The sequence below is a fragment of the Myotis yumanensis genome, unplaced genomic scaffold (genome assembly GCF_028538775.1).
Source record: "Myotis yumanensis isolate MYYU_CA2020_CCGP unplaced genomic scaffold, mMyoYum1.0.hap1 SCAF_5, whole genome shotgun sequence".
NCBI classification, from domain to species: domain Eukaryota; kingdom Metazoa; phylum Chordata; class Mammalia; order Chiroptera; family Vespertilionidae; genus Myotis; species Myotis yumanensis.
Genome location: NW_027223756.1, coordinates 80,940,141 through 80,962,536, shown reverse-complemented (window position 1 = coordinate 80,962,536; position 22,396 = coordinate 80,940,141). Strand labels below are relative to the sequence as shown.

At 46.6% G+C, this 22,396-nt stretch overlaps 1 protein-coding gene across 1 annotated transcript in view; it reads left to right on the top strand.

The window, feature by feature from the left end:
- LOC139010898 (complement C3-like) overlaps positions 1-22,396 on the top strand; it is a 56,200-nt gene that overhangs the window by 1,648 nt on the left and 32,156 nt on the right. The window contains exons 3-21 of the mRNA XM_070415952.1: positions 138-297; positions 394-464; positions 2,170-2,264; positions 2,368-2,450; positions 2,549-2,639; positions 4,808-4,910; positions 5,023-5,152; positions 5,393-5,508; positions 5,601-5,750; positions 6,193-6,402; positions 6,532-6,735; positions 7,099-7,260; positions 7,645-7,774; positions 8,019-8,090; positions 8,239-8,439; positions 10,639-10,747; positions 10,992-11,077; positions 17,312-17,454; positions 17,546-17,758. Coding sequence (XP_070272053.1) covers positions 138-297; positions 394-464; positions 2,170-2,264; positions 2,368-2,450; positions 2,549-2,639; positions 4,808-4,910; positions 5,023-5,152; positions 5,393-5,508; positions 5,601-5,750; positions 6,193-6,402; positions 6,532-6,735; positions 7,099-7,260; positions 7,645-7,774; positions 8,019-8,090; positions 8,239-8,439; positions 10,639-10,747; positions 10,992-11,077; positions 17,312-17,454; positions 17,546-17,758 — 2,529 coding nt within the window. The remainder of the gene's footprint in view (positions 1-137; positions 298-393; positions 465-2,169; positions 2,265-2,367; positions 2,451-2,548; positions 2,640-4,807; positions 4,911-5,022; positions 5,153-5,392; positions 5,509-5,600; positions 5,751-6,192; positions 6,403-6,531; positions 6,736-7,098; positions 7,261-7,644; positions 7,775-8,018; positions 8,091-8,238; positions 8,440-10,638; positions 10,748-10,991; positions 11,078-17,311; positions 17,455-17,545; positions 17,759-22,396) is intronic.

Below are 22,396 nucleotides of genomic sequence, written 5' to 3'. Positions count from 1 at the left end.
GAGACCAGGCAGGAGTGATGGGCTGACTCTGTTGTGAGGAGGGGCAGATGTGGATCCAGCCGAAGGCCCAGAGGTTGGATGGTGGGCAAGGGGCCCTGGACCAGTCCCCTCTCATGCCCTCCCCCATCCATGCCTAGATCCCAGCCAGCAAGGAGTTAAAATCACAGAAGAACAAGTTTGTGACTGTCCAGGCGGTCTTTGGGAAAGTTTCAGTGGAGAAGGTGGTGCTAGTCAGCCTTCAGAGCGGGTATCTCTTTATCCAGACAGACAAGACCATCTACACCCCAGGCTCCACAGGTAAGGGGCTGGTGGGTGGCTCAGAGGGCTGGGGCTAGGTCATTGGGAGGGGCAGGACCTCACTGAGTTGTCCCTTTCTCTCCTGCCTCCTCCCAGTCCTCTATCGGATCTTCACTGTGGACCACAAGCTGCTGCCTGCAAACCAGAAGGTTATCGTCAGCATTGAGGTACCAGGCAGCTGGGCCCCCAGACACACTTGGGGCAGAAACTCAAGGAGAGACCAAGAGAGAGTTTGAGAAAGAGAAAGAGATGCTAGGAAAGACCTTAAAGCAAAGAACCATATAGAGAGGCACAAACATGGAGGCCTAGAGATGGGCAGGGACTGAGGGAGCCAGCATGGGGCAATACTTGCACCTGTCAATTCCACCTCCAGATAAACCCCTGGTCCCTGTGACTCTGGCCAGGTCACTCACCTTCCTGAGCCTAAGTGTTCTCATCTGAAGATTGGAGTAGTTACATAATGCTGGGTAGGAGTCTGTTCCGACTACTGAGCCAGGAGGCGCCTGTGAGCCCCTGAGTCAGGTCCAGCCCCTCCTCTGCTCACAGCCCTCCAGGACTCCTCCCTCCCTCCAGATAAAAGCTCAAGTCCTCCCGGTGACCTACAAGACCCTGAGTGGCCTCCCCTGTCCCCTTCCCACCCTCATCTCCTCCCTCTCTTTCCCTCACTCACTCTGCTCCAGCCACACAGGCCTCCTCTCTGTCCCTCGGACACACAAAGCAGCGTTCTGTCCAGAGCCTTTGCACTGGTTGTTTCTTCGGCCCAGAAAACAATCTTCCTCCAAATATGCACACTACTGGCCCTTTATCTCCTTCAAGACTTTGCTCAGATGTAACCAATGCCCCAATTTTACAGTGAGGCCTTTCTGAGCTCCTGTAAATTTGCAAACCCCTCCCATCCACACATGCACTCCACTCTCCCTTCCTGCCATCCTTTTGGCATCCTGTAAACTGGATTTATTCATTTAACTAGAGGCCTAGTTAAATTCGTGCACGGGTAGGGTCCATAGGCCTAGCTGGTGATCAGGGCCAATCAGGGCCTACCTTCCCTAGGCTGCCAGCCAGGGTGTTTCTTCGTTCCATGCTGCCCCCTGGTGGTCAGCACACGTCATCACTAGCGGTCGAACTCCCAAGGAGACAATTTGCATATTAGCCTTTATTATATAGGATAATTGCCCCCTCCACCTACCTCTGTGGAACCTCAATTCCCTACAGGAAGGAGTTTTTATCTGTTTGTTCAGGGTCTTATTCCTGAATTCAACAAAGTGCTTGGCATATGGCGGGGCTTAATATAAGGTGATGGGAGAAAGGAGTCAGGGAGGGAGAAAGGAAGAAGCGAAATGTCACCTGTGCCAACAGGAGGGCACTATCCAGTTACCCTGGTTTCCAAGAGAAGCCAGAGAACCAGATTTCTATGTGGTGTCTCCCGATGTTTAATTGTTGACAGGAAATGAAATGATAAGTGTACACCAGATTGTTATTCTTGTAGGATAAAAGGTTGAACAGAGCAATTATGTATGGCTTAGCACAAATCAAATGCTCAGCCCAAAATTAAGTAATACATTCTAGTGATTCTTAACATTCAGGGGAACACTCATAATAACGAGCTCCTGCTCACATGAACGATGTCCCAAGCCAGAGGGGCTGTATTTATCTCCTGTTTTTAGATGTGCACATTGAGCACAGAGAAGTTAAGAAACTTGCCCAAGGTCACACAGCTTGTAGGTGGCACAGTGGGATTTGAACCCAGGCTGACCAACTCAGGTCCACGTTCTTAGCCGCTGCTGCTGTAGACATGACAGAGAGTGTCCAGACACAGAGCGGGAGAGCCTAAGCCTGCTCTGAAGAACCACACCCCTCCCTGTCTATCTACAGACGCCCGAAGGCATTCCCATCAAGCGGGACTTCCTCTCTTCTCAAAACCACATTGGCATCTTGTCCTTGTCTTGGAATATCCCGGAGCTGGTCAAGTACGTCAGGCCCTCCAGGAGTGGGTTTGGGGCTCCCCTATCCCAGGAGAAGGAGTGGGGGGCTGCCAGGTCTGACCAGATCACTCACCTGCCTTCCCCACAGCATGGGGCAGTGGAAGATAAAAGCCCACTATGAAGATTTGCCACAGCAGGTCTTCTCGGCTGAGTTTGAGGTGAAGGAATATGGTAAGAGAAGGAGGGAGCCAGGGTGTGGGCCCCATAATCCTGGGCTCAGTGTTGGCCCCTCACAGTGCTGTCTCTCTCCCTGCCACCCCCGCCCCCAGTGCTGCCTAGTTTTGAGGTCCAAGTGGAGCCTGCAGAGAAATTCTACTACATTGATGACCCTAAGGGCCTGGAGGTCACCATCACAGCCAGGTGAGGGACCAGGGGAGGGACAGGTGATGGTCAGGTGAGGGGCCAGGTGAGAGACCAAGTGAGGTTCCAGGTGAGGGGTCAGGTGAAAGACCATATGAGGGGTCAAGTGAGGGCCTGGTGAGGGTGAGGTGAGGGGTTGGTGATACTGGGTCCTCTCCATGCCAGTGTGACTTTACCCTACATTACGACTCAGCTCTTCAGGAGGGGAGAATCTGACACTCTCCTTTCTACACAGGTTCTTTTTTTTTTTTATTGCTTAAAGTATTACAAAGGGTATTACATATGTGTCCTTCCCCCCCCCCCCCCACCCCCCGCCCTTGACAATCCCCTGGCCTCCCCTACCCCCAGTGTCTTATGTCCATTGGTTATGCTTATATGCATGCATACAAGTCCTTCGGTTGATCTCTTACCCCCCTCCCTCCTGCCCCCCAACCCTCCCTGGCCTTCCCGCTGCAGTTTGACAATCAGTTTGAGGCAGCTCTGCCTCTGTATCTATTATTGTTCATAAGTTTATAATGGTCTCTATTATCCATGAATGAGTGAGATCATGTGGTATTTTTCCTTCATTGACTGGCTTGTTTCACTTAGCATAATGCTCTCCAGTTCCATCCATGCCGTTGCAAATGGTAAGAGTTCCTTCTCTTTTACAGCAGCATAGTATTCCATCGTGTAGATGTACCACAGGTTTCTGATCCATTCATCTACTGATGGGCACTTAGGCTGTTTCCAGATCTTAGCTATGGTGAATTGTGCTACTATGAACATATGGGTGCACATATCCTTTCTGATTGGTGTTTCTGGTTTCTTGGGATATATTCCTAGAAGTGGGATCATAGGGTCAAATGGGAGTTCCACTTTTACCTTTTTGAGGAAACTCCATACTGCCTTCCATAGTGGCTGCACCAGTCTGCATTCCCACCAGCAGTGCACAAGTGTTCCTTTTTCTCCACATCCTCTCCAGCACTTGTCGTTTGTTGATTTGTTGATGATAGCCATTCTGACAGGTGTGAGATGGTACCTCATTGTTGTTTTGATTTGCATCTCTCGGATGATTAATGACTTTGAGCATGTTTTCATAAGTCTCTTGGCTTTCTGAATGTCCTCTTTTGAAAGGTGTCTATTTAGATCCTTTGCCCATTTTTTGATTGGATTGTTTATCTTCTTTTTGTTAAGTTGTATGAGTTCCCTATAAATTTTGGAGATTAGGCCCTTATCAGATATGACGTTGGCAAATATGTTTTCCCACGCAGTGGGCTTTCTTGTTGTTTTGTTGATGGTTTCTTTTGCTGTGCAGAAGCTTTTTGTTTTGATGTAGTCCCATTTGTTCATTTTCTCTTTAGTTTCAAGTGCCCTAGGAGCTGTATCAGTGAAGAAATTGCTTCTGCATATGTATGAGATTTTGTTGCCTTTGGATTCTTCTAGAATTTTTATGGTTTCCTGTTGTACATTTAAGTCCTTTATCTATTTTGAGTTTATTCTTGTGTATGGTGTAAGTTGGTGGTCTAGTTTCATTTTCTTGCATATATCTGTCTAATTTTCCCAACACCATTTATTAAAGAGACTATCTTGGCTCCATTGTATGTTCTTGCCTCCTTTGTCAAATATTAATTGAGCATATTGGTTCGGGCCCATTTCTGGGCTCTCTATTCTATTCCATTGATCTATATGTCTGTTCTTGTGCCAGTACCAGGCAGTTTTGAGAACAGTGGCTTTGTAATACAGCTTGATATCTGGTATTGAGATCCCACCTACTTTGTTCTTTCTCAGGACCGCTGCAGCTATTCGGGGTCTTTTTTTATTCCAGATGAATTTTTGGAGAGTTCGTTCTAGATCTGTGAAGTATGCCATTAGTATTTTAATGGGAATTGCGTTGAATTTATAGATTGCTTTGGGTAGTATGGACATTTTAATGATGTTGATTCTACCAATCCATGAACACCGTATGTTCTTCCATCTCTTTATGTCTTCCTCTATCTCTTTTTTCAACGTCCTTAGTTTTCTGAGTAGAGGTCTTTTACCTCTTTAGTTAAGTTTATTCCTAGGTATATTAATTTTTTTGGTGCGATGGTAAATGGGATTGTTTTTATAATCTCTCTTTCTGAAAGTTCACTATTGGTGTATAGAAATGCTTCAGATTTCTTGGGGTTAATTTTGTATCCTCTACACAGGTTCTTGTATGGGAAGAACGTTGATGGAACAGCCTTCGTCATTTTTGGGGTCCAGGATGGTGACCAGAGGATTTCACTGTCCCAGTCACTCACTCGTGTTGTGGTACCTACCAGGGGCCCCCAGAGCTTCCTCCACTCTGAACCCTTCCCTCTCACTCTCTGAATCCCCTCCCTCCTGAGTCCCACCCTCTCTGAGCCGTCATTTCCTATCCCAGATCGAGGATGGCACTGGAGAGGCTGTGCTGAGCCGAGAGGTCCTGCTGAGTGCGGCTCCGCAGCCCCCTCGAGAAGCTGCCCTAGTGGGAAAGTCATTGTATGTGTCTGTCACCGTCATCCTACACTCAGGTGAGGCCTGGGAAGAAGGTGGAAGCTCAGTTCCTCCATTCAGTCCAGTCTGAGGGGAGGCCCAACTGACGGAGGAAGCCCAGAATGAAGGTGGGGTCAGTCTTATGATAGAGGCCCCATCTGAGGACGGAGGTCCCATCTGAGGAGGGGTTCCAATATGAAGGTAGGGTCCTATTTGAGGGGGAAGGTTTGGTCCAGAGGGGTAGCCCAGTAGCCCACACTCACAGCTGACCTCCTCAGGCAGCGACATGGTGGAAGCAGAGCGCAGCGGGATCCCCATCGTGACCTCCCCCTACCAGATCCACTTCACCAAGACACCCAGGTTCTTCAAACCTACCATGCCCTTTGACCTCATGGTGAGACACAGGGCAAGGTTGCGCCCCACTCCTGAACACTGGCCTCGTCTCTGGGTCTGCTGAACCCCATCCACCTTTCCCTGCACCCACAGGTGTATGTGACAAACCCAGATGGCTCCCCAGCCCCCCGCATCCCTGTGGCAATTCAGGGCTCCAACCAAGAGATTTCTGTGACCCGCGATGATGGCCTGGCTAAGCTCACCATCAACACACACAAGAGCCTGAAGCCCCTGTTGATCACTGTGAGTCTGCACCAGCAGGACCCCACCCCAGGGAAACAGAGGACTTTATTTGTACAGCAGCTTCTAATGATTGCACAAAGGGATCTTGTCATGTGCATAGTGGGGGTCCTTTCATTTGCATAAACGGGTCTTGCCATTCACATAGAGGTGTTTCATTTGCATAGAGGAGTCTTGTCTGCACATGGGAGTCCTGCCATCTGGATAGAGGGTCCTCCTGCCATTTACACAGGGACTCCTGTCATCTGCATGGATGTCTTATAAGGACCCTTGTCATGATATTAGCGTGCCTGGGTAACCTAAAATGGTCTGCCCATGTCCCCATCCTTAACTCCATCTCATCTGCAAAGTCCCTCTTGTCACACAAGGTGCCATATTACCAGGTGCCGGGGGTTAGGACATGGACATCTCAAGACAGCATCATGCATCCCTGTCTCCTGGTCAGGTGTGCACAATGAAGGAGGGCCTCCCGGAGGGGCGACAGGCTACCAATCAAATGCAGGCCCTACCCTACAGTACAATGGGCAACTCCAACAACTACCTGCACCTCTCCATACCTGCCACAGAGCTCAAGCCAGGGGACAAGCTCAATGTCAACTTTGTCCTGCAAATGGACCCGGGCCAGGATGCCAATATCCGATACTTCACCTACCTGGTGCGTGGCTTCCTACAACCCCTAGCTCTCCCACCTCCTCACTTCTCCAGCCCTCGGAGCCCTACCCCTTCCAGATCCTCCCATATTCCCTCCTGCCTTCCTGATCCTTCTGCCAACCTGTCTCCCAAGGTCATGAACAAGGGGAAGCTGTTGAAGGTGGGACGCCAGGTGCGAGAGCCCGGCCAGGTCCTGGTGGTGCTGCCTCTGACCATCACGACAGAGTTTATTCCTTCCTTCCGTCTGGTGGCCTATTACACACTGAACAAAGGAGGCCAGAGGGAGGTGGTGGCTGATTCTGTGTGGGTGGATGTCAAGGATTCGTGTGTGGGCACGGTAAGCGTTGCTGAGTCTCTGTGCCCATCTTGTGACTCTAAGCCTGGCCATGGCTTTCTCTGTCTCTGCCTTTCTCTGTCCTTCTGAACCCATTTCTCTCCCCTGCTTGTAGAGTTCCTGCCTCTCTCTTCTCCTTTTCCATCTTGTTTTCTTCCCTGTTTTAGTCTCAGTATCTCTTTTGCTCCCAATTTTCTCTTCCCTTGACTTTCTACCGGATGCTGGTTTTGTGTGTCTCCCTTCTTCTCTCTGTCTCCACCGTTCTCTCCTTTCAGACCAGACCAGGTCCCCTTCTGTCCTCTACTGACCAAGGCTGGGGCCCTGCTGAGCTAACGTCTCCCTCCTGCCCCTCCCACCTCCTCACAGCTGGTGGTGAAGAGTGCCATGAAGGAGGAAAAGCATCAGCATCTACCTGGACAACAGATATCGCTCAAGATTGAGGGTAACCAGGGGGCTCGAGTGGGGCTGGTAGCCGTGGACAAGGGCGTGTTTGTGCTGAATAAGAAGAACAGGTTGACTCAGAAAACGGTATGTCCCCATGTCACTGAGTTTGGGTAAAACATGGCAGAGGCAAAGCGATGGCGTTGGGTTGAGGTGGGAATGGCGCTGGGGACAACCAGTGACGTCAGGTTGAGTGTGGGTCGAGTGCAGAGGTCAAAATGGACACAGACATGAGGATGGGTTGAAGTTCAAGTTGCAGATGGAAATGTGGATGGACAGGGTCTAAGTTGGGGATGGTCATGGTAATGGGCACAGCTCTGAGTCCCACAGCAGCACATTCTGATCATCCACTGGGGAGAGTCTGGGGCCGGGATGAGGATGGTAGTGAGGTTGGGTGGATGTGTTGGTGCGGTGACCTAGGCCCTGCTGGCCTGGCCTCATCCTGCCCTTGACCTCCTTCTCACCCTGCAGATCTGGGACACAGTGGAGAAGGCAGACATTGGCTGCACACCGGGCAGTGGAAAGAACTATGCAGGTGTCTTTACGGATGCCGGGCTGGCCTTCCAGACCAGCAAAGGCCTGCAGACCGAGCAGCGGTCAGGTGAGGAGTCAACCAGTGGACACCCAGGGAAGGGCAGCACTTCCACCTCCCCGATAGGATCCTGGGCCCTGGTGTCAGTCCTGCCTCTACCACCTACTAGCAAATTGCTCGTGTATCTTCGCCTCAGTGTCTACATCTGTTAAATGGGAGCAATAACACTCCCACCTCGCAGCTACTGTGAGGAGTAAACCAAGGACAGGCAGTCAGTGCTTAATCCATCTTGTTCCGTCCACCTGCCCCTCAGATTTGGCATGCCCGAAACCAGCCACCCGGCGCCGCCGCTCAGTGCAGCTCATGGAGAAGAGGATGGGCAAAGGTGGGAGCCCTCATCTGCCTTCCCCACCCTTGCACCCTGTCCACTGAGATCCCAGCAAAGTGGGAGGAGGGGATGGCCTGGACCTGGGCAGGTCCTCCTGGAGAGGCCCTGTGGGGACTTGACTGGGGAGGGGGGCGTGTTCCCACAGCGGGTGAGTACCCCAGCAAGGAGCTGCGCAAGTGCTGTGAGGACGGTATGCGGGAGAACCCCATGCAGTACCCGTGCCAGCGCAGGGCACAGTTCATCCTCCAGGACAAGGCCTGCGTGGACGCCTTCCTGGACTGCTGCAACTACATCACTCAGCAGCGGCTGGAGCACAGCCGGGACAGCGACCTGGGCCTGGCCAGGAGTGAGTCCTGTGGCCTGGAGGGCCCTGCCTGAGGGCTGGTGGTGGTGGGAGGGGGATGTGCCCATCACTGGGGACTGGAAATTGTGTGGATCAAATTTGCTTCCAGGAGCAAAGGCAAGTGAGAGTAGCTTGTGAAGTTGAGGGAAATTATGTTATCAATTACAGGATGAAAAGTAACAGAAAAGAATTCTTCTGCTTAAAACCTAAGGAAGATTGGGAAACTTGCCCAGTGGCTGTCTGGCAAACTAACACAAAAATAATGATCTTTTTATCTTTAAACAGCCTTTAACTTACAAACTTGTGGGGTTTAACACCTTTCCCCCTTTGAGCTATTTGATGCCCCCAGAGTTCTGAATAGTTTAGTGAGGATTTTTTTGGCAGGAAAGATATTCTCCTAAACACCCCAGCACAATGCTCAGCATCAGGGCATTACTGTGGATTCCTTTCCACCATGTAATTCACAGACTCCACTCAAATGTTGCCACTTTTTAAATTCTTTTAGTTCTCTCTAGGAAAAGGACCCAGTTCAGAATCACACATTGCACTGGTGTGTCTGGTTGTGTCTCTTTAGCCTCCTCCCATCTGCCCAACCCCCAGCAGCTCTTCGGTCTTTCTGTGACTCTCATATTCTTCACAAACATGAGGTACACAGGCCAGGTCATTTGAAAGTTGTTCAGCAACCTGAGTCTGCCTGGTGTTTCTCCTGCTCACATTCAGGTTTTGCATTTGGGGCGGGGCTGTCCCAGAGGAGATACTGTGCCCTCCTTGGTGCCTCGCCTGGGATCAGAAGGCGGGTAGCATTTGTTATGGCAAAATTTCCAGGCAGCGGGAAGACGTAGAACGAGGCACTTGGAAGATTCAGAAAATGCACTTTATTGCAGGAGCACGGGTGCTGTGGCTCAGGGGAATTGGTTCCCAACGCTGAGCGCTGATTGTAGTGGGCTTCCTCTTTATAAAGGGCATTAAGTTCTTTGTTTCTAGTTCCCCGGCTTTTCATGGGCTTTTGCAGCCCCACTCCCCCTATGACGGTGGTACGGGGGAGCTGAGAGGCCCTGTCTGGTGTCTGCAGTCAGCCACCCTTGTGGGGGTTGTGTATTGTTTATGGCCCTGCAAGGGAAACAGGTTTTTCAAGGGGATAGCGGGAAGGAGGTTGGGGTACAAGATGCAGCTATGAGCAGCCCTGGGGGTTCCATAGACGTCAGTTATTGTAATCAGTCATCAGGCAATGAGATGATGTTGATGAGATGATGTTTTGACTCCTGATGAATCTGCCTGACCATACCTATCAGTTCTGCTTACTGGATTCAGAGCTGGGTCACATCCTCAATCACTTAACAGGCCTTGAAAAGAAAACTTTTAAGAAAAACTTAGCCCCCATCTATATATATAAAAGCCTAATATGCTAAGTGTCCCACCATTCAACCATTCAACCGGTCACTATGATGTGCAGTGACCACCAGGGGGCAGAGGCTCCAACCAGTAGGTTAGCTTGCTGTTGGGTTTCAACTGATCAGGACTGGGCGAGATGGGCTGAACACGGTCTGGAACCAACCTCTCACAGTCCCTCCCTGGCCTCTAAAATATTTCTTCTAATTAATTTTCTTTCAATGTGCACAAATCCATGCACCGGTCCTCCAGTTTACATATAAGAAACTTAACCCCATATGCACATAAGTATATGTGTTCTAAGATTTAAAATAATATAATTACTTTTCAGATTAATTCGGGTACTGGATCTATCAGGTTGTAGGTCTCCTCTATCACATTGACTTGTAACATCATGGATGATGTGAACCTTGATCCTTGATTAAGGTGGTGTCTGCCCTCTTTCTCCATGTAAAGTTCCTCTTTACTCATTTTATGGGTTTTTTTTTAACATCTCTTTAAAATTTAAGTCAAGAGAGATGTTCCCAAAGATCAATATCACTTAGACTTTAAGATAACAGATATGGATGGACGCCTTATGTGGTAACACGTGATTTTTGTGTACATGTGTACCTTGGGGGGCGGGACTTAGCAGTCACCTCTCAAAGGCAGCTGTTGTCAAAGTGGAGAAATATTTTTAAATTCTTTTAGCTAGAAAGCTCTCATCCCCTTCACCCCTCCACCCACAAAAGACACAAAGATTCCCAACACACGTAGGCAAAAGAAAGAGAAAATGGGTCTGCTCTAAACCCAGATTGCCCCACACCTGCCCAGGTGACCTGGATGAGGAGATCATTCCGGAAGAAGACATAGTTTCCAGAAGCCAGTTCCCTGAGAGTTGGCTGTGGACCATTGAGGAGTTAAAGGACCCAGAGAAAAATGGGTAAGGCTCATCCCAACCCACCCCCAGGCACTTCCTACCAACACTCAGGACCAGAACATTTAATTTGCATGCACCTCAACCTCCTCTGTTTTCTGGAATCATAGTGGAACTCCACAACCCAACCTAAAAAAAACCTTCACATGCCCACACCCACGCCCTCCAACCAGTCCCTTTGGGGCCCCCCATTACTTACTCTCCCTTCCACCACATCTTCTCCTAAGGCTCCCATTTCTCCTCCATCTAGAATCTCCTCCAAGACCATAAAGGTGTTTCTGAAAGACTCCATCACCACCTGGGAGATCATGGCTGTGAGCTTGTCCGACAGGAAAGGTGAGGTGGTAGCTTCGCAGGCCCCAGGGCCCCAGGCATTTTCTGTTTCTCATCCATCCCAAAGCTCCTCTGCTTCCTGGTGGCTGACACTCTACCCCCTGGTTATTGGGTGTGGCGGGTGCATCAGAGTCCAGATTGTGGGTGTCAGTGCTTTTTATTTTATTTTTTAAAATATGTTCTTATTGACTTTTTAGAGAGAGAGGAAGGGAGTGGGAGAGAGACAGAAACATTGATGAGAAAGAAACATCAGCATCAACTGGCTGCCTCCTGCATGACCTTTGTTGGGGATGGAGCTCAAACCCAGGCATGTGCCCTCAAGTGAATCAAACCAGTGACCTCTTGGTGTATGGGTTGATGCTCAATCACTGAGCCACACTGGCTGGGAAGTTCTTTTTATTTTTTAAATTGATTTTGTTTTTAGAGCAGTTTTAGTTTCACAGCAAAATTGAGCAGAAAGGGCCTGGCCAGTTTGGCTCAGTTGGTTGGAGTGTGGTCCTGTACACCAAAAGGTGGGGGGTTCAACTCCTGGCCAGGGCACATACCCAGGTTTCCGGCAATTGAGGCCTGTGCTGGAGGCAACCAATGAATGTGTCTCTCTCACAACAATGTTTCTCTCTGTCTCTCCCCCTCCCTTCCATTTTCTCTAAAAGTCAATGGGGGAAAAAATATCCTCCAGTGAAGATGAACAAAGACAAAAATATTCTATTAAAAAATTAAGCAAAATGTAGAGAGATTTCCTATATACCCTCTGCCATCCCCCATCACATGCACAGCCGCCCCCACTGTCAACATCCCCCACCAGATGGGTGCATTTGTTACAATCAATTGTGAAGACCCCAAGTTCATAGATGACAGGAATTCACTCTTGATGTTGTACATTCTATGGATTTGGTCTAATATTTTATGACACGAGTCCACCATTGTAGTATCGTACAGAATAATTCGAAACCACAAAAACATTTAAGGAGGTGCTGTCGACATGATAGTGGGTAAAGTGATTAAGAAAGAGGAGGAAGCAGGATGAAATGGGGGATTGAAACATCGGTGGTCAGATTGGGAAGCGTGACAAAAAGGTTACCTGTCCCCGGTCACCCACAGCTGGAGTGAGACCTGAGGAGCTCTAGCGAAATGGGGATGGTTTACAGCAGGGCCGGGAGGGGTGAGGGAAGGAAGGCCCCGACTTCTAGTGCAAAATGTAAGTGGGTGCCAAGAAGTCAGTCATCAAGGTAAGTAATATCCCACTGCAATAGTTTTCAAAATAAAAGTGAGTACAAAAAAATCAACGATGAACAAAATATCCAAATTTTAAACAGAGATCAGAGCCATGACAAACTACAAAGGAGTTTGAGGCAAGAGAAAAAAATGTGTGACCCATATGCATATTTTATGTATACTTTAAAGGTAAAATTTGTCAAACAATATTAAAACATTAAAAGACAGGGGTATTAAAACTCACAATATTAAGTGTAAATATCTTATTCATACCAGAGCCAGACTTTCTTAGGCTGTATTCTCATTTTGTTTATTACACTTTAGTATCATTTTACTTTCCTGACTTCAAGATTTTAAAAATCTGCTTCTTTGCTTATCTCGTTTTAATTGAAGGAATTGAAATTTTCTGCCAATTTCTCTTATTTAAGAAAAATATGTTTTTATTGTCTTTAGAAAGAGGGGGGGAGAGAGAGAGATTGAGATTCATAAGAGAAAAACATCTATGGGGATGGAGCTCATAATCTGGGCATGTGCCCTGACCTGGAATGGAATTGCCATGCATGGGACAATGCTCCACCAACTGAGCCACACAGGCCAGGGCCATGGCAATTTCTCTTAAACAAGTGATGATCTCAAATGAAATCATTTACACAGGGGCACATGGTTTCCTTTTGCCTGGGACTCGAGTATGACTCAGCTCGAGCCACTGTGTGGCCTTAATCAAGCTACTCAACCTCTCTGTGCTCCTCCATAAAATGGACAGGATAGAAATAGCAAGTACTCTAAGCATTGTTGGGAGGTTGTTATGAGTTAATACATGTAAAGCCCTTATAACTGCCTTTAAAAAAAAGGAAGGAAGGAAGGAAGGAAGGAAAGAAGGAAGGGAGGGAGGGAGGGAGGGAGGAAGGAAGGAAGGAAAATATGTAATGTGGGCTGGTGTGTTATTTTATATTTCTGGTAGCCCCATGAAAAAAGAGTATGATGAACCCTATTTCAGAAATACATTTTATTTCACCCAAATATATCCAAAATGTTATAATTTCCACATTTTATAAAAGTTTGCAAAACCACTATCACACTAATAATAATGTTACAGTAATAAATTCATAACTATTTAAGCATAAACTATTAAGATATTGAAATTTTTGTTCATTTATTTTTAAGCCTTACTTATAAGAAATATGTTTTTAATAATTTAAGAGAGAGGAAGGGAGAGGGAGAGAGAGTTAGACACATCGATGAGAGAGAATCATCAATTGGCTGCCTCCTGCACGCCCCATGCTGGGGACTGAGCCAGAAACCTTTGCATGTGCCCGACCTGGAATGAAACCATGATTTCCTGGTTCATGTGTTGATACTCAACCACTGATCAACATTGGCCCGGAAAGATATCAAAATTTTTAATGACTTATTTTACTTCTATTGTAAGCCTTTGACTCTGGTATGCCTTTTATACTTAGAGTGCATCTCAATTAGGATGTGAGCTTTTCCTTTCTTTCTTTCTTTTATTTTTAATCTTTATTGTTCAGATTATTACAGATTTTCCTCTTTTTTCCCCCCATAGCTTCCCTCCACCCGGTTTCCACTCCACCCCTTGCCTTCACACCCCCACTGTCCTTTCCATAAGTGTAAGATTTTGGTCTAATCCAGTGATGGCGAACCTATGACACACGTGTCAGAGGTGACACGCGAACTCATTTTTTTGGTTGATTTTTCTTTGTTAAATGGCATTTAAGTATATAAAATAAATATCAAAAATATAAATCTTTGTTTTACTATGGTTGCAAATATCGAAAAATTTCTATATGTGACATGGCACCAGAGTTAATTTAGGGTTTTTCAAAATGCTGACACGCCGAGCTCAAAAGGTTCGCCATCACTGGTCTAATTCTTCCCTCACCCCCCACACCGCCTTCCCCTCAAGAATTGTCAGTCCGCTCCCTTTCCATGCCCCTGATTATATTACATTCACCAGATCATTCTGTTCCTCAGATTTTTTATTCATTTGATTTTTAGATTCACTTGTTGATAGATATGTATTTGTTGTCACTTTGTTGTTCATAAGTTTTTATCTTTACCTTTTTCTTCTTCCGCCTCTTCTTAAAGAATACCCTTCAGCATTTCATATAATACTGGTTTGGTGGTGATGAACTCCTTTAGCTTTTTCTAGTCTTGGAAGCTCTTTGCCTGTCCTTTAAGTCTAAATGATAGCTTTGCTGGTAGAGTAATCTTGGTTGTAAGTTCTTGCTATTCATCACTTTGAATATTTCTTGCCACTCCCTTCTGGCCTGCATAGTTTCTGTTGAGAAATCAGCTGACAGTTGTATGGGTACTCCCTTATTGGTAACTAACTGTTTTTCTCTTACTGCTTTTAAGATTCTATCTTTGTCTTTTGCCCTTAGCATTTTAAGTATGATGGATCTTGGTGTGGTCCTCATTGGATTCCTCTTGTTTGGGGTTCTCTGCACTTTCTAGACTTGTAAGTCTATTTATCTTACCAGGTAGGGGAAGTTTTCTGTCATTATTTCTGCAAATAGGTTTTCAATATCTTGCTCTCTCTCTTCTTCTGGCACCCCCATAATTTGGATGTTGGTACACTTGAAGTTGTCTCAGAAGATTTTTACACTATCTTCATAATTGTGGATTCTTTTTTCTTCTTTCTATTCCAGTTAGGTGTTTTTGCTTGCTCGTATTTCAAATCTTTGACTTGATTCGTGGATCCTCTAGTCTTCTGTTGAATCTCTGTATATTATTCTTTATTTCAGTCAATGTATGCTTAATTTCTGACTGGTCCTTTTCCTTTTTCTTTTTTTCCCCTTTTTTTTGACATTCTCACTAAGATCATTGAAGGTTTCACTAAGTTCCTCGAAGGTTTTTAGAAGATTCTTGAATAACCTTATAATTGTGGTTTTGAACTCTATATCCAGTATTTTGCTTTCTTCCATTTGTGACATGTTTCTTTGTCGTTGCATTTTGGCTGCTTCCCTGTGTTGATAGAGTGGCCTTGTGTGGTAGGTGTCCTATAGGGCCCAGTGGCTCAGCCTTCCCAATAGCCTGAGGTAGACACTCTTGACGCACCCCTTGGTGAACTGTGTGCACAGTCTTGTTGTAGTTAAGCCTTGATTGCTGTTGGTATCACTGGGAGGAATTGACCTCCAGGCCAATTGGCTAGGAGGACCAGCTGTGTCTACAATGGAAGAGCTGCTGTGCAGGAGACAACCTTATGGGGCAGGACTTGCTTCAGTGGGGCTTTTGTGTTCACTGAGTCTGCCCCTTGAGTGTGTTGCTTATGGATGTGAAGAGTTATAATCTGGTATGATCTCACACTGACCACTGGGTACACTGGCTCTTGGATCTCCAAGGAGGTTTAGAAGTGCCCAGATGAGGCCTAGCTGTGAAGCAAGGCAGGCTGCTGCTGCCAGACCTTGGGCCTTCTTTTGGTAGCTTTGGGGCTCCCTGACCCAGCTGCTGCCTGATTGACAGGTTTTAGGCTGAGAAAGGATAGGCCATTCATATGCAAAAACCGTTGCACACAGCTTGGATGGGGTTGTAAATTGGGTGAAGCAGGGTCTCAGGGACTCACCAGGGTAGAGCAAACAGCAATGGCTGCCAGTCAGCCCTGCACCCGAGAGGTCCCGGCACAGGAACAATGACCGCTGCAAGCACCTTCCTTCTGAAAGATAGCCGCCCTCGCGTTCCGGCCCAATGCCAGACATCCCAGTTTCTCCCCATATGTGTCTGGGTCCCCAGAGTCTCGCCCAAAACTGGAGTTCAAAGCAATCAGGAGCTTGTGTCTCTCTCCCAATTAAAAAAAAAGCAGCGCGCCCAGTTGCCAGCCATTCTGTGCCTGCCACTGCACCTCCTACCAGTCTCAATGCTCTTTCTTCTTTACTTCTAGTCATAGAACTTCCACTCAGCCAGCTTTCCCAAAGTTCTGGATGATAGTTATTCTGTCTTTCAGTTGTAATTTTGATGTGGTTGTGAGAGGCAGCAAGTACAGGTATTTACCTATGCTGCCATCTTGGTTCCCAGGATGTGAGCTTTGCATTGGAAACACTTTGATCTCTATTTTAGGATTCAAAAAATTTGCAGTTGAAAAAGCAGATTGATATATTCAAGTTGTCTCAAACATACTTTTAAAAGTTTTCCAATCACTAAATCAAGCATTATTTTTATTTTTTTAAAGATTTTTAAAATCAATTTTTAGAGAGAGTGGAAAGGAGAGGGAAAGAAAAGAGTGGGATGTGAGAGTGAAACATCAATTGGCGGTCTCCACATGCTCCCCACCGGGATGGAAGCCCTCAAATGGGCATGTGTGCTGACCAGAATTGAACTGACAACCTTTTGGTGCACAGGACAATGCCCAACTAACTGAGCCACACTGGTCAGGGCCACACATCATTTTTTCAAAAATTTATCTTCATTGTTGAAAGTATTACAAATGTCCCCTTTGTTTTTTTGTTTGTCTTTTCCCCATTGATCTCCTCTATCCCTCACCCTCCCTTCCAGGCCCTTATTGTCTGTGTCCATGGGCATTTTTAAATCAAGATACAATTTACATACCATAAAAGTCACCCTTGTACAGTATATGATTCCAGTATATTCACAAGCACTAGTTTGGAAGTTTAAATCTGAGTTAACTAAACTAAAATAAAAGTAGAAATCTAGCTCCTTTTTGAGCTAGCCACCTTTCCAGTCCCCAGTGACCACATGGGGCTTGGGGCTACCATTTTGGGGAGCACAGATGGACCCTTTAGTGAGGCTGACTCGCTTTCCTTTGCCACCCAGTAAAATTCCAAAGATATTGCTAAATCCTGGGAAATACCAGCTACCACTATCATTTGTAATTCATCACCATCAACATTCTCTAGTCTATGGGATTCTACAAAAACCAGCTGAGCTCCAGATAGCTCCTGTGGTCAGGGATAAGCCTTGACAGGCAGGAACTTGGAACTGAACTTTGACCCTGTCCACCCTGCCCATCCCCTACCCCTGACAATCATGGCCTGTTCCCCTGAGCAGGGATCTGTGTGGCTGACCCCTATGAGGTGACAGTGGTACAAGATTTCTTCATCGACCTGAGGCTGCCCTACTCTGTGGTTCGTAATGAACAGGTGGAGATCCGAGCCGTCCTCTACAACTACCGGGAAGCAGATACACTCACGGTGGGTCCTTGGAGCAGGAGAGGCACGAGGGGAGACCTGGAGAGGGGCCCTCATGGCGCATGCCCCTGACCTGATACTCTCTCCCTGGCAGGTGAGAGTAGAAATGCTCTACAATCCAGCCTTCTGCAGCTTGGCCACTGCCAAGAAGCGTCACCTGCAGACTGTAACCATCCCTCCCAAGTCCTCGCTGGCCGTGCCTTATGTCATTGTGCCTCTGACGGTCGGCTTGCAGGAGGTAGAGGTCAAGGCCACTGTCTATCGGTACTTCATCACCGACGGTGTAAGGAAGACCCTGAAGGTCGTGGTGAGTCCTTGGGGCACCTGCTGCCTCTTGTCCTTCAGGAGGGACTCTTGCTCTCCTTGTGCTGTCAACTCAGTTTGGAGCCCCAGGCTCTGAGACACTAATGCTGTCTGTGTTCAGCTTAGGAAAGTCAGGAGTCCCAGCAGTGTGAAAGCAGGGCCATGTGAGGCAGGGGAGACATTCTTCTGTGCATAAAATTCTAAGGGGGTGCCCAAATCTCAGCAGTAAAGATAAAAAATGGTTTTCCTTAAAATATAGTTTAATATCAAGTATGATATTTTATAACACATTTCTGTGTAAGAGTTTTGTCTTGACTTTTAAAATTATTTTTATTTTATTTTTTAAAAATCTTTATTGTTGAAAGTATTACATATGTCCTGTTTTTTCCCCATTGACCCATTCAAGACCTCCCCATCCCCTCCCACTGTCTGAGTCCATGGGTTATGCATATATGCATACAAGGTCTTTGATTACCTCCCAATCTCCCACCCTCCCCTCTTTCCTTCATAGATTCTGCACTTTTTTCCATGCTTCTTTGTCTCTGAATCCACTCCTTTCATCAGTTTATTTTGTTAATTAGATTCCAAATATGAATGAGATCATATGATACTTATCTTTCTCTGGTTGCCGAATTCACTTAGCATCACGCTCTCCAAGTCCCTCCATGCTGTCTCAAAGGATAAGAGACTCTTCTTTTTTACTGTTGCATAGTATTCCATGGTATAAATGTACCCCAGCTTTTATTTATTTTTATTTTTTTAATATATTTTATTGATTTTTTACAGAGAGGAAAGGAGAGGGATAGAGAGTTAGAAACATCGATGAGAGAGGAACATCGATCAGCTGCCTCCTGCACACTCCCCAGTGGATATGTGCCTGCAACCAAGGTACATGCCCTTGACCAGAATCGAACCTTGGACACTTAAGTCTGTAGGCTGATGCTCTATCCAATGAGCCAAACTGGTTAGGGCACTCCAGCTTTAAAAAAAAATAATTTCTTATTGTTGAAAATATTACATATGTCTCCTTTTTTAGCCTGAGACATGCCACAATGGTCAGGGCCACACATTGACTACATCCAGCCTGTCCCCATCCCCTGCCCCAGTACCTCACTGCCCCAGTCTGTGTCCATGGGCCATGCATATATGCATACAAGGTCTTTGATAGGTTACCTCCGACCCACCCACCCTCCCACAACTTTTCTCCAAGATTCCACATTCTCTTCCATGCTTCCAATCTTTGGATCCCCTCTGTTCATCAGTTTATTTTGTTACTTAGATTCCACATATGAGTGAGATCATGTGATACTTGTCTTTCCCTGACTGGTTTATTTCACTTAGCATGATACTCTGCAGGTCCCTCCATGCTGTCTCAAAGGGTAAGAGATTCTTCTTTTTAACTGCTGCATAGTATTCCAGGGCACTTGGGCTGTTTCCAGATCTTAGCTATTGTAAATGTGCTCTTATGAACATAGGGGTGCATACATTCTTTCTGATTTTGGGTTTCTTAGGATATATTCCTAGAAGTGGGATGATTGGGTCAAATGGCAGTCCATATTTAATTTTTTGAGGAGAATCCACAGTTTTCCATAATAGTTTCACCAGTCTGCATTCCCACCAGCAGTGCACTAAGGTTCCCTTTTCTCCACATCCTCACCAGCACCTGATATTGGTTGATTTGTTGATGGTAGCCATTCTGACAGGTGTGAGGTGAAACCTCTTAGTCGTTTTAGTTGGCATCTCTCTGATGATCAGTGACTTTGAGCAGTTTTTCATATGTCTCTGGCCGTCTGTATGTCCACTTTGGAAAAGTGTCTATTTAGATAAGTTGCCCATTTTCTAATTGGATTGTTTTTCATCCTTTTTTTAAGTCCTATGAGTTCCTTATATATTTTGAATATTAACCCTTTACCAGATGTATCATTGCCAAATATGTTCTCCCATGCAATGGGCTCCCTTTACATTTTGTTGATGGTCTCTTTTGGTATGCAGAAGTTTTTTTATTTTGATGTAGTCCCATTTGTCTATGTTCTCCTTAGTTTCCTTTGCCCTAGCAGATGTATCCGTAGACATATTGATCTAAGAGATCTCTGAGATTTTGCTGCCTATGGTTTCTTAGAGAATTTTTATGGTTTTCCAACTTACACCTAAGTCTTTAATCCATTTGGAGTTTATTCTTGTGTATGGTGTAAGTTGGTGGTCTAGTTTCATTTTATTGCATGTATCTGTCCAATTTTCCCAGCACCATTTATTAAAGAGGTTGTCTTGACTCCATTGTATGCTCTTGCCTCCTTTGTCAAATATTAATTGAGCATAATGGTTTGGGTCCATTTTGGGGGTCACTGTTCTGTACCATTCGTCTGTATGCCTGTTCTTGTGCCAGTACAGGCTGTTTTGATTAAGTTGACTTTGTAATATCACTTGAAATCTGGTATTGTGATTCCTCCAACTTTGTTCTTCTTTGTCATGATTGCTGCAGCTATTTGGGGTCTTTTTTGGTTCCATATAAATTTCTGTAGTATTTGCTCTAGATCTGTGAATTATGCCGTTGGTATTTTAATGGAGAGTGCATTGAATCTGTAGATTCCTTTGGATAGTGTGGACATTTTATTGATGTTGATTCTACCAATCCATGACCACGGAATATTCTTCCATTTGTTTATAACTTCTTCTATCTCTCTTTTTTTTTAGTGTGCTATAGTTTTCTGAGTACATGTCTTTTACCTCCTTAGTTAAGTTTATTCCTAAGTATCTTAAATTCTTTGTTGCAATGGTAAATGGGATTGTTTGCTTAGTTTCTCTCTGAGAATTCATTATCCTATCTAATAAAAGAGAAACATGATAATTAGCCGTACGTCTGCTACCCTTCCCATTGGCTAATCAGGGCGATATGCAAATTAACTGCCAGCCAAGATGACAGCCGGCAGCCAGGCTACTGACACGAACAGGAGGCTTGCTTGCTTCAGTGACGGAGGACTCCAACATTACCCGCCTGCCGCTGCTGGGCTCTGAGCTGCTAAGAAACATTGTTACAAATATAGAAGCTAAACAAAACCTGTTTTCAGTCAGCCGGGATCTCAGAGCTGGAGTCGCAACAAAGTTTCAAATACAGAAGGTAAACAAAGGCCAGAAACCTGCTTTCAGCAGCAAGGTCTCACAGCTAAAGCCAGCTCTCAGCTCCAGTGACAGCCATAAATCCAAGAATGAAAAAAAAAAAAAAAGGAAAAAAGGAGCGGTTGGGAGCTTCAGTCGCCTGCCAGCCTCAGCCCCTCACCCAGACTGGCCAGGCACCCCAGTGGGGACCCCCACCCTGAAGGGTGTGTGACCAGCTGCAAACAGCCATCATCGCCTCATCCAGGCTGGCCAGGCACCCAAGCGGGACCCCCACCCTGATCCAGGACACCCTTCAGGGCAAACCAGCCAGCCCCCACCCGTGCACCAGGCCTCTATTCTATATAACAAAAGGGTAATATGCCTCCCAGCACCGGGATCAGCGGAACTGCGAGGCCTCCCGGCACCAGGATCAGCATGACAGGGGGCAGCGCCCAAACCCCCTGATCACCCTACGGCTCTGTGTGTGACAGGGGGCGGGGCCACAACCTCCCTATCCGCCCTGCTCTGTTCGTGACAGGGGAAGGTGCCCCAACCCCCTGATCAGCCCTGCTCTGTGCCTGATAGGGGGGAGCTCCACAACCCCCTGATCGGCCCTGCTCTGTGTGTGATAGGGTGGAGCCGCAACCTCCCCATCCAACATGCCCTGAGTGTGACAGGCGGAGTGCCCCAAACCCCTGATCGGCCCTGCTCTGTGGGTGACAGGGCGGCGCCCCAACCTCCCCATCCACCATGCCTTGAGTGTGACAGGGGGCGCCACCCCAACCCCCAATTGGCCCTACCCTGAGTGTGACTGAGGGTGGCATCACAACCTCCTGATCTGCTCTGCTCTGTGCATGACAGGGGGTGGTGCCCCAACTCCCCAATCGGCCCTGCTCTGAGCTCGACCAGGGGCTGCGGGACAGGCACCTAGGGATTGGGCGTGCCCTCTGCTACCCGGGAGTGGGCCTAAGCCAGCAGGTTGTTATCTCCCGAGGGATCCCAGACTGTGAGAGGGCACAAGTGGGGCTGAGGGACCCCCCATCTCCCCCGAGTGCACAAATTTTTGTGCACCGGGCCTCTAGTTGGTATATAAAAAAGCCACTGATTTTTGAGTTTATATCCTGCTACATTGCCAAATTTATTCATTAAATCTAGTTGTTTTTTGGTGGAGTCTTTAAGGTTTCCTATGTACAATATCATGTCATCTGCAAATAATGAGTTTTACTTCCTCCTTTTCCTATTTGGATGCCTTTTATTTCTTCTTCTTGTCTGATCACTGTGGCTAGGACTTTCAGTAGTATGTTGAATAAGAGTGGTGAAAACAGACATCCCTATCTTGTTCCTGTTCTTAGGGGAAATGATTTTAGCTTTTGCCCATTGAGTATGATGTAGATTTGTCATATATGGCCTTTTTCATGTTGAGATACGCTCCCTCTGTTCCCACTTTGTTGAGAGTTTTTATCAAAAATAGGTGCTGAACTTTGTCAATTGCTTTTTCTGCGTCTATTGATAGATCGTGTGATTTTGTCTTTCAATTTGTTTATGTGAT